The 13017-nt window shown below is 36.6% G+C and overlaps 1 protein-coding gene across 2 annotated transcripts in view; it reads left to right on the top strand.

Annotated features, from left to right (window-relative positions):
* The window catches only part of LOC139103069 (cholecystokinin receptor type A), a 36186-nt gene that overhangs the window by 14372 nt on the left and 8797 nt on the right, over positions 1-13017 (top strand). For both annotated transcript variants that reach the window (XM_070657409.1, XM_070657410.1), the window contains one exon: positions 8563-8677. In XM_070657409.1, the coding sequence (XP_070513510.1) occupies positions 8563-8677 (115 nt within the window). The remainder of the gene's footprint in view (positions 1-8562; positions 8678-13017) is intronic.

Genomic DNA, 13017 nt, shown 5'->3' with positions numbered 1-13017 from the left:
ATTCATCGTACTGATAAGCGCCTTAGCAGAGACTTTAGCTTGGCGTCGGGAAACGTAGTCTCTTGCGGAAATGTAGTCAATAAATATAATCTGCAGCACGAGTTCTCTGTATTCCCGAACGGATTATCGTATCGATACCGATTCGCCGTGTAATATTCTTGGAAAATAAATAACGTCTCACAAATGAATATCTCCCACCCGAAAAGTACACACGCAATACTAGAAAGCGTCTATTTTTGTGCATTTATTTCATGTGTGATTTATCGCGCTGATGAATCAACAACGTACTGCCGCGTCTGTCCTACAAAATATTCCGGGTAGTTTTGCAATGTATAAAAGATTATGTATACGATAAAGCGATTCCCCGATTCCGATTGTATATCTCCGTTTTCGCAACACAAAACTCTAAAACTTGTTCGTAAACATTACATGCAAAATGTAAATTTAGCCCAACTGGTGTTTTTTATTTATCTATTTTTTCTTTTTTTTTTTTTAGTTCGTTTTTACAACCTGCACGCTGTTCGCTACACAGCGGTGTTTGACGAGCGTTGAAAGAGTAACGTGTAAATAATTTTAGAATATAACAATCTGCGACATAAACCGCGAAACGTACGCATGCACTCACACTAAGAGAAAAATAATTACTTCAAGCTCTGACTTTAATTTTATAATTATTTCTGATGATTATAAGAAAGGTGGCAAAAATAGTTAAATCAACTAGATTTATGATAAAAAATATAATAAAAAAAAAAAATAAAAAATATTATATATAAAATAGAAAACTAGAGTTGAGTTAAAATTTCTCTCTCGGTGCACGGCAACTGTCGCAAATGACAACGGCTTCCAAATCCGTCGTCGTTGTGGTTCCGCGTCTCTCCGCCATACGTATCAAATACTAAGCACAGACTTCTCGAGTTCCAAGAGAGTACATGCCAAATCATCATCATAAATAATATATAATGGCTGAGTCTCATATAATATCGGCTTTATTTATGCACGCGTTACGTGAATGCATTCCTGACATCGCGGAAGAAAAATGATAATGGATACATGTAGACACGTTCGCGAAATTTATTAGAATCGATATCGTGATCTCGCGCGAAGAACTCGCTGCTTTTTGTTAGGAATAAAAATAACGATGATCAGAGAACCCACGCGATGTTAACAATGTAATACTGATGAGTGTGCGTATACGAAATTAGAGTTCAGCATCCGCGCGTCTCTTTTACGCTTTTTCGCATGCGAAAGATGTGAATTTCTTTTTCATACCGATAGTACGATGCGTGAAAAATATATTTCGCGCTAATTGGTTTAGCCGCAAACCCTTTTTTTTCAATACGTTATTTGTACGGTAAATGTCAGAGTTGAGATTGCTTAAATGCTACAGTAGTGTTTCTATCAATCAAAAATGATCGATGCCGTACTCCGGCTCCCTTCTAACTTCCTATTTGTTCAATATACCCGAAACCACTAAATCAATATATGGCAATTATTTTTATAACACAACTTTTATAGCCGCAATAATTTGGGGGGTAAAGTGACCGTTCATATGTCACATGTTTCTATCATCACTTTAATAGTGTTAAAGATCTTTAATTTTTTAAAAACTTATTATTTAATAAAATAATGAATTAATTAATGTTTCATTATTACTCCAGCGAGTACCTATTATACATAGTTTTTGAAATAAAAGAACTTATATTTGTATAATAATAAAAATTTTTAACCGTAATAAAAGTTGATAAAATACATTTATATATTCATTTATTATTGAAAGCGGAAATTAATCTTTAGGTGGGTAGTGTAGTTTATTTTAATGTCAAACGAATTTATGTTAAAATGTTAAATCAAGATCTTCGGAATATGATCCAATTTAATCTGTCTCGCTTCATCGATTTCGCTATCGTGGGTGAAGGTTCAGGGGTCTGTCTCTGACAGAGTTGGCAATTGAAAAGGGCGAAAACTATTTCGCGTGTAGGAGTCAGTTAACAATTAACTGGAAAAGGTGACAGATATATGACATTTTCGCGATCACGTTCATCGTAACAATACCGAAAAGTAATTGAGATAGAACTGAAAACTAACCGTGGGAGTTATCCTTCTTTAAAAAAGCCGAGTATTTTATATTTTATTATTTCGTATTATACGAGGATGATATTATTTTAATATATAAAATTATTTTCTATTATGTTATTGATGTTGTTTTTCCGCGTGTGCTGTATATTCCCCATACGAGATACTAACATTATTAAAATAAGCATGCGACTCACCGTACGATGTATACAGCGGAGTTGACGATACAGCTACGTTAATCTGTAACAAAAAATATAAAATATAAATTATAGATTTTCTGTAAATATCCACTGTCTTAGAAAAAAAAAGTTTTACGCGCTTCTAATTATTTCTTTAATTAAACAATTAAAAATAAAGATTTCTTTTAGTAAAATGGCAAAATTATTAATTTTACGGAAAGAAAAAAATGACTCTTACCCAAAGGGTTGCCCCGCTGATGCATGTTGCCCTTCCTGGGCCTCCTCCTCCTCTCAGATGGGATGTGTCGAGTCATCTTTCCGCGCACAAGTCACTCGCGAACACCCCGACCGTGATTTTACAATCGCGCGTTTCAGTTCGGCACTCGCGTTTAGAAAAAAAAAAAACAAAAAAAAACGTATATCAAAAGTCACGCCCGAATACTTTATCGCACTTCCGAAACGCCGACGAACCGGCTGCGGTTCGTGTAATTACAAATATCGGCGGTAACGGTACTTGAATATCTCCTTTAGATTTTTATCAAAGTAAGACTTTTGTCCTACTTAAATAAAAATCCGCAGAAGTGATGAGCTGCAAAATATCAAACTAAATTACATACAGTTCTATGTAATTTATATTAATATATAGAAAATTAGATTAGTAGTTCAACCTTTTTTAATTCAGATTATTTTATTTTGTATTTAATTACCGCACTATCCGCGTATGGATTATTTAAAATTATTATATTATTATATATTTAATTTTTCCGCTTTCAATGTGTATTCCCACCCGAAATGCTTATCTTATAAAAAAGAAAAGAAGCATGCGACTAACTTGATCGATGCGCAGCAGCGGAGTTCTGTAACAAAAAAATATAAAACATTAATTGTAGAGATATAAAAACATTCAATGATTAAAAAAAAAAAAAAGAAGAAAAGCTTAACGCGTTTCTAATTAATATTTCAAATAAATAATTAAAAATAAAGTTTTTTGTCACAAATTATTAATTCTATGTTAAGAAAAAAAGATCCTTACATTGGAGACTGCTCCGCTGATGCCTGATGCCTTTCCGAGGCCTCCTCCTCCTCTCAGAAATGTCGGTCCTCCTGTCATAGTATCTAGCTTCCCCTCAAGTTGTCTAGCTTTCGTCCTTGCATTGGTCTCTTGCAACAAACAAGTCCGGATTAATTAAATTAATTAAACCTACGTGAGTCTACACAACATTTCCGATATAAAAAAAACTTACAGATTACAGCTCGTTGATGCGACATCAGCTACGACGACGCGTTGGATTCTCCTCCGGATCTCCATCTGAAACAAAAAGAGTCACATTTAGTTAGCATGATAGTTTTAATATTCCGATAATATTGAGTTCGCCCACCGGGACGAGATCGCATTCGTGAAGCAAATTACTTCCCGGCGTAAAATCAAGTAACTTACGATCATCGTGTATACTGTGTAGGTTATATTTCGACGCGCCCTGACTCGGCTTACACTTAACGCGTCAGCGGTCATCGCGGCCCAAGGTGACGACGTGATTATTACGCGAGTATGTACACAGTCCACGTCGCGATTTACGTATGTCTCTTGTTGTTCGAAGGGATATTTTGGTGCGCACCGACCCGACTAACTGTGCGATCGACGCACCGACAGCCTGCGGTCACGTAAAATTCATAAAGGTCAAGGACCTCGTGCTCGGCCACGCCGTAGCCCACGTACGTCGCACGCACCGCGATCTGTTTCTTGTCCCGCAAAGGAACAAACGGCGAATATCGCACTGAATATAACGCTCGACGTACGACGATTAACGCGCGGATACATCGCGGTCCTCGTCGCTCAAGTCCCGCCACGGCCTGACCTTCGGCTGGCCGACGATTAATGCTCGATATCGGCGATGCACTTCCGACCGCGTGCGGAAATTTCACGCCCGGCGGAAACGCTGTTGGCCACGGTGGGAACGTAGCTTTCGATCGGCGTACGCGGAGTCTGATCGAAGTGAGCCCGGATCAATTATTCGTAGGTTAAGTGATTGCCGTGGAGGAACGGACACGTAAGAATATGACTTACTTCGAGGAAAGGAGTAGTGATAGAGGTGCTCTTCATGCACGGAGAATGAGGAAGAGAAAATAATTCTCGTGCCAGGGTGATTTCCATCGCAGTAAAGTGCGTATCTCTTCCAACACGTGCAGCGCGGCTCCTGCGTACGTGCGTCTCACTCGACCGCTAGAGAAGTACAGAGAGAGAGAGAGCGAGAGTGGGGGTAGTGGAAGAATCTAGCTCGCGCGCGGCACGTACACCGTATTCCTTTCCCCTCTTTCCCCACCGCCTACATGTCTCTTTCTCTCGCTTCTACATACGATTCAACGCGTTTTAAGAAGTTACATGTACATCAGAATTGTTTATATACCAAATAATTAATTAAATATTATTTCAAATATTTACTTTAATAAATCACGGAATTGTGACCGACGGATATGTTGAAATACTTGTCGGTTGCTTAATTATTTGTACTTTTCGTAACGTTGCTAGAGAAATTGATATAATTAATGTTCAAATGCATATATAAATTACATTTCAAGGAACGGGAAGTGTTTAAAAAAAAAATTATGAATAAAAAATTTTACAGGATACGAATTTTACGCGTGTATATCTGTATCTAGAGCACTGGATATTGCATATCGCGATAACATTAATCGAGGATATAAAACTATCTTGAAAGTAACTTACGGTTGCATTTTAAGGAGAAAATTCTCTTTATAAGAGAAATTAAGTTTTACGGATACGATAAACGTAATAATGATGTGTTCTTCACGATCGTAACGAGAAATCTTGTAGATAAATGGTAAATTGGAATACTCTCGCACCGTTACTTCACACATTAATGTCGTAAGAATGTACAGATATGTTTTTTTATTAATTAACACAAAGAGTTAAAGAATTAAATTTTAAATACATTTTTTTTCAGTTTCCTAATAGCTTTTACTATGATTCTTTATTATCGTAAAAAATCACAGTAAAAAAAAAAGCACAGCTACTTTTATCGTAATTGCATTTTCCGAAGTAAGTCACTAAATCTTTTAAAGTAATTTTCATTATAGCGGGAATTAAATAGACATTTTCTATATAAGGGAACTTTCAATGGACTCTTGGCTCGTTCTGCAAAAAATTCTGTACAAACATATATATATATATATATATATTTTTTTCTTTTCGCGGATGGCAAACACAAGTATGCACTCCGATTTCAATGTTGGAACGCTATGTGCAAACTCAGTGCTTTCGCGTTACTTTTGCTTTACGACTACGCCTGCTTCGATCAGAAATCCCGAAACGAAGAGAGGATAAAACTTTATTTTGTTTTTCGTCAAATAGCCCCAATTAGAATCGTCTATTTTGTGATAAGCTCGCGAAAAAAAAAAAAATAAAACGAATAAGTCAATTCTTCTTGCGTTGAATAAAAATCAATTAAATCTGTCGGATTGAGTTTCACGTAGTTCATTTCACTACTGTAGCCCGTTTGATGCACTGCGGCTTTGAACAAAAATTCTTGTTAACTCGAATATTATATTTAAAACTCAAATAACGTCAGCTGCTACAAGTATATCATTTTTCTTTTCTTCAACGTAAGTCTTTCATGTTTCGTTAAGATAATTTATAAATTACTGGTGACGCATTAGTTATAATATTTGAGAGGACTTTTAAAGCTATTCTTTAAAGCTAAAAGCTTTGTATAAATATCGAAGTAAACTTAATTTTAGTGACGGTACTAAAAACATTTATTTATCGTTTTATGAAACATAAATGTGCTGATAGATATACGATAAAAGTACGAGATGGAAAAAGAGAATCAAGATAAACGTTTTACATGACAATCCTTCGAAAGAACGATGAAAAAGATATCTGGAGATAAAACTCTTAATTGTATGCGAGACAGGCCGAAAAGTTGTAAAACTTGGAAAAAACCCTGTCATTTACACGTTTCAAGCAAAAAGAAAAAAAAAATTAATCCGATATAAATCTTCTATTTTAATCCGTAATTTTTCTTGCACTTTAAGTAAATCAATACCGATTGTTTTACTTAATTTTTTTATTTGCAAGATAGACAATTTCTGTAGCGGTAAAAAAATAGAAGAGAAGGTAATTTCTTCAAGTAAAATATGATTAAAAGTATTCGCAAAGTTTATTAAATTTTCACACAAATTCGTAATATTTCTCTCAATCTCGCTTTAAAAAGCGACATGTTTGCATAGAATTATTATATAACAGCGCTACTAAAGCTTGTTGTAAATTCGTAAATTCTATTTGCAACAAATCTTCTTTGCGCATGTAAAACCCTGCTGACTGTAATGTGGAGCAACAGCTCGTGTTTCATAAACGCAGGCAGGATTATGACATTTGCGCTTATCGTGCCATTTTTGAGCCTATTTCTCATGGACGGTTCCCGTGTGAAGGGAGATAACCTGTTCAAGCATTGATCCAAACGGAAATATTCATCATGAGAGGATATAACTAAATAATATATACATCTGTGTTTCGGAGACATTCGCCGCAGTTTCATCGGCAGTTTTGATTAATCGAGCCATTAAATCGGGCATTGAGAATAAATATCTCAGTCTATCGCCGTTATCATTTTGTCTCCGTAAATTTTTTAGACACGTTTCACCTTGTTGAAGGATCAGATTAGCTTTATAACGTTTTTCCAATTTACTATCAAATAAAAGCGACCTTTACAGCAACAAATCGTACTTTAAAAAAAAAAAAACTTTAGAGTTAAAATTTTATCAAGTTTTGCCCTATGATGTGAATTACCGAAATTAAAATACGCGATAAGGAATTATATATGTATAGCGCTTTGCAAAGATGAGAATTTACAAACGACTAAGGAGCTTAAATATTCCTTTAGCCAAAGAAATTTGTAATTGTTCCGTTTTAACGTGTTATACTCCACTTGGAAGCAGTTATTAAACTTGCGACTTTTCAACTTTCCGCCCGGTGAAGTAGCTGAACCGCAAAACGCAAGAAACAAAAGTTTGGCGAAGCCATTAGATATAAAACGCGCTCACAGTAATGGTGTTGCGTGTGTGTATCAATATTATTTCTACAGCTCGCTGTTTAATCCATTAATACAGCACGAAAGATGAAATAAAATAAAATATTTTATACGTTTAAATATTTGGTTAAAATTTTTTCTAAATCGTTCTATTTCTGCTTCAAGAAATAATATAATGTTCAATAAATAACAAGCAAAAATTGTTCACAATCGTATTAGTAGGTGATCTTTTAATATGTTAAATAAATAATTCTTTTGAATGTAATCTTTTTTCTTTTCTTCTTCTTTTTTAAGTTTCGGCATTTCTTGCATGTTATTAATTTCACGTATCACTCAGCTCTAACGTAAGATACGTAACTTAATAGGCACTGGGACGAGTGAGAACTACGCTCCTTAATGTAATTTAAAGTCGCGATTGCGTAATAATGGCGTTGATTTAATACAGCCATTACAGTACTTGTTTGCGCTCAGTAAGAGTTTTGTTTTACTTCCTTACGTTTGCCTCCTCTTTGCAGCTATCTACTTTCCGGCATCTTTGTATTCTTAATCATCTACTTTAATTGTTTTTAACCGGCTACCACACATCATGCGATAAAGTAAGAACTTCCATTTGCGTTAAAATTATATCAGCCAACATCGAAAAGGAAAATAAGAGCGGTTATTAAATATGCTTTTAAAGATTAAAGAAGACAATGGGTTAATTAAAAATCATTCGCCTTGTCATGTAAGAGATGTTTCCTTCGAGAAATAAAAATTATTATCGCATCGCGCGTTACGTCGTGTATCTGGTATACACTCAACGTATATACGAAAGGGCTACACGTATATGTAACCCATAGTACGTATGTAACAATTGTTTAAAAATATACGAATCCCGAAATTCCAAGCTACGAGCGAAATTGAAAATTTCCGGCGTCGAATTTACCGTGTCGTTGAAAGCCACTTTCTCGTTGTTTACCGATGATCGATCGACCCAGACTCGGGAACCACCTTTATTTGTAACCTGGCTAGTCGTAGAAGTGCACGAATGAAGAAACGATAAGGTCATTTATTTCTACGATACTTTAGCCCGAAGATGTTTAAACGTCGCGCAAAACGGCTTCTGCCGTTTCGTTAAAATGGAACTCGGAATAATGATGTTACCGAACAATTATTAGAAAACGTTTCGATCGTAATTGTCTGTTGATCCTTACAGTTTCCGATACAACTGCTTTCAATTTTCACGAGGGACCGAGAATGTAATTGATGCCGATTTGTTTCAGGCTGTGTCGGACCTTCTCCTCGGCGTGTTCTGCATGCCGTTCACTCTACTGGGCCAAATCCTCAAGAATTTCGTTTTCGGTCTGATGATGTGCAAGCTGATACCGTATTTTCAAGGTAAACATCGGCCCATTATTTTTCGAGGTAACATAAAAATTGGATATTATTGGAAGGGAGACTTACAATTTTTGTGCCATTGTCCTATCACAGTAACAAGGCCAAAGGAGAGATTTTTCTAAATCCCCGAATGGATTCGACATTGCGGAGATAAGAAATACGATATTTATCGTAGACGAACTAAAATACGGAGAGAAGAATGTACTAAGTAGTGTAGAAAGAAAGTATCAACGTAAATTAATATTGAAAATTTAATTTTACCGGCTGTGCGACAGAAGAAGATAAATAAAAAAAAAAAAAATAGCCAACGGACAAATGCATTCGAATAAACGACCTGTGAATTTAGATTAATTTCTGCACTCGTGTAAATTAAACACACGCAGAATAGATTGTCGGTGATGGAGTCTCAATCTGTGGTGATGATTGTATCGATCGTTTCGAATGGCATGCCGCGCGTTATCATGGATGAAATTGGATACACCTGCCGCACAACGGATAAACTTCTGTATATCCCAATTTAATTTTCGATTAGTTTTCCGTGGGCCGCTTGTTTTCTTCGGTAATTGGTTCGGCTTAATTCACGAAAGTAACCGCGCGAAAAGAATCGGGGGGGATCGACTCTGCAATTTATTTGCGCGGCTCTTCCCTCCGTCTGTTCCTGTCAAAGAGAGAAAAACGCGGGGTGGCGATGCTGAGCGCGATTTAAGACTGCAGGATAGAAAAAAAGAAAAAAAAAAAAGGAAAAAAAACGTAGCGCAGACGCACGCTACGTATAATTAACTTCTAAATAATTTTAACGCAAGAAGGAATCGCGTTACGTATAGTTTAAAGGGATTACAAGCACTTATTATTACGTTCATTTGTCTCTTTCGCTTCAAATAACCATCGCGATCTAGATTCGTCGTTCCTCAACGCTCTCAGAGACATAAATCTTCATCGACATTGAATTTCCGCTCGAAAGTATGGCAGTGTACATAGATACACGGTACTTTGATAAGTCAGTTGGCGAAGTATGCGTTGGTTCGTATTCGATGCTCTTACGGAAATCGCTTCTACCATATGCAATTTTAAAATCACATATCGAAAGGAAAAGAGGGTAATGCTAGATAAAATGTGACACCATTAGAGGAACATCGTTGAAAGCGTCTACCGTAGCTTTTGTTACAACTCTCGGCGACGTGTAACAGCGTCTTTGTACGGCGACATGTAACACGGCGGGCTGCTGATAAAAGTTCTCGAAGCATTAGTTAAAATCCGAAAAATCCGGAACTATTAAATTATTGGCACAAACGTGGTACGATTCGTTTATTAAATAAGTTACTAGGTAAGAGTAGCGAGTATTACATATGTTATTCGGTATTTACACGTGTCAAATTTATTTTCAAGCGCGCACGTTCCCGTTTCCTTTGACGCGCATGTAATTTGAATCTATTTAACGTTATACAACATAAATGCGCGCCCAAGTCATTCAGACAGATCTCTGATGTGACGATCAATCTGCTACCAGTGCGATATTCAAAGAGCTTGTTGCTGTCAGGGGGTGATATATTTCCTAAGCGAACAGCAAATTACCACTACGCGATGCATACACGAGCGACTGCAGCAATCTGATGCTAATTTTCTGGTTCGCTATACGCGCGGGATACTTATGAGAAACAGTAAATACGCATCTCTATAATAATTCCACTGTACTCCGCGATAACACTCGCGCGCTGCATTAACGAAGTAACGAATTTTGATAATTATTTATCCGGAACGTGTAGCATTCAATGTCAAAATTTCTCTCCTACCTCTCTCTCTGTCTCTCTCTCTCAGGTTTTTATTCGCAGTGAAATATGTTTTCCGCGTTATATAATATTTGCGCACATCTTTATAAGTAGCTATCTCCTCTTCGCATAAAATACAAGTATTAGAGATATACAAATATTCTACGTTACCAGTGCCATATTTTCCAGAATATTACACGCCTAAAATTGATAGAATAATAATCGCCTCGTCGATTATTTAATCATTTCCACGTATCAGTTGATTATAATAATAAACTATTCTTGATTAGTGTTTACATAATGCATCATTTAATTCATTTACATGATAACGAGAGAAAATTTCAAGCGCGTATAGAATATTATAACCGTGAAAACATTTTACATAGCTTCAGTCTCGTAAGCAAATTAAAATAATAAAAAAAAAAAAATTGTTTACTCGTAATGTTGACCGCGTATATGTTGAGAAATTCCGAGAAAGGCCGCGATTTATATTTTTTATCCGTATATTACTTTATGCTACTAGACGCGGAATTGTAGAATCTCGTTGAATATTACTCCCGCGTATTAAAGAGCCCGGCAATAGGATTATTGCGGAATTGTACTGTTCCACGAGAGTGATTAATGCACGCTTACGGGCCTCTAAGTCGAATTCTCTGTTACGGCAAGATATCGCCGAAAAAAAGCGGCTATTTCGTTGCACGCATACAGGGTGTCTCAGCCCATGTGTAAAATGGGCTGAAACACCCTGTATATCCGACGCGTATTGTAAGAGCTTCGCGCTCGCAGAATTCAAACGCGTCGCCGATGATGGCCTCCATAAAAACCATGCCTTAAATGTCTATAAAAGAAAACGATCGTGCGTACCTTTATTGAGTTCGTGGGTAAGGATAAGACAGTTCTTCGGGGTGCATATAACGTAATATTAAGTTTTGCCTCCCACGCCAGATCCGTCGATATTCAGACAAGGAAAGAAAATGGTAAAACGCGCGATATTGCTCGGCGAGCAATTTCGTTTGAATTTTTTTTACTTTTCGCTTGCTTTTTTTATACCTATCGGTGTACAGTGGATTTAAAAATCATATGTTACGGTCGTAACTGCGCTATTGTAAAGTTATGAATCGGAAAACGTAACTTTTCACACGAGCACAACGGTAAGTTGAATGTTGGGCACAACGCGAGCGTATCGAGTGGATAAAGGAATCAAAAGTCGCCGTGTACGTACTATTTTATGTATTACGGAATTTTATTCTAGTGGATTTTGTACTCTTTTCTTTTTTCTTTTTTTCTTTTTTTTTCCTTCAAAAGATTGTTCACAAAGCTTGAAAATGGTGGATTTTTCGAGTACACGCGTACTCACACGCCTACGTTCTCGTATATAGAATAATCTTCTTTCCGGCGAAAAACCTGCCTTGAAATTGAAATCGCATGAGCATTTTTCGTTCGCCACGCAGATGCTGCTTTTCTTAAGACGTTTTTTTTACCGCAACGTGGAATGTAATCGTTTTTCTCCTCCATTGTCGCGAATTATACGCGGCCGACCTAGTCTTGGAGTGACCCAAATTTGCAACGTCCGAGTTCTCATTCATAACAAACAATAAGGCTTCGGCGGCGACCCTACGAATGAAGTAACATAAATACGGAAGCCTACCACCGTTTGTGAAAAATTTCCATATCGCACGTGTACTATTTTCGTGTAATGAGCGAGCTCCGTGCCGCGGCCATATTAATTCGCACATTAATAACGTCGATTAATACGCGTTGGTAACACGAAATCCAAAGGTCTTTATGTAAATTTTTGTAAACACGTGACACGCCTTGACCGAAGCGTATCGATGTTTTTTTTACCGGGAGGATCAAGTCTATTTTCCGTGTAAATAAATTTATAAAGAACTTTCCTCTTAAAGAAGGCAATTAAAAAGCAAACTAGAACCACGAATTAATTTTGTTACCTTTCGACTGATGTTACTCTACTATGCAAATTATCTTCCTGGACGAATTCTTTACACTCTCCGTTCTTTCAAAGTACATAGTTAATTTTCTGTCATAATTAAAGCAAATGACCTCATAATGTAGTCACACTCCCATTTATTTGCGATCTTATAAAACACTAGCAGTGTTAAAAGTGAGAAGTTAGTATTTTATAAAATTTCAAGCGAGTTAAAAAAAAATATCATAAAGTCATGCGGCGTGCGATTCAATTTAATAATATATTTTTAATTTTATTATTTCGCCAACGCACAATGGTGCTGCCCACTTTCATGATGATATTGCGTTAACAATCAAACTAAATTGCGATAAATGAACAGCGCATTTTCCAATCGGACAAAAATATTCGTTGAAATAACCGTGTTTCCGTGATGATTTCCCGTTAATAACCTTGACTTAAAACGTTAAGTAGGTCGCGGTCGCGAAAGAAATTCGTAATTCAATTCGAAGCCATCCGGAAACGTTTCGCAGGAGGTACTATCTTCCTCCGTCTGTATGTACTCTAACCAGTACAACGTGGAAATTGTATGGCGACACTTTTAAGTCGAAAGTTCCGTACTCGTATCCTTTGTACGAGCGATAGGTGAG

Source organism: Cardiocondyla obscurior, linkage group LG06 (assembly GCF_019399895.1).
Source record: "Cardiocondyla obscurior isolate alpha-2009 linkage group LG06, Cobs3.1, whole genome shotgun sequence".
Lineage (NCBI taxonomy): Eukaryota > Metazoa > Arthropoda > Insecta > Hymenoptera > Formicidae > Cardiocondyla > Cardiocondyla obscurior.
Note: the sequence above shows the minus strand (reverse complement) of the source record. Positions and strands in the feature narration are given on the sequence as shown.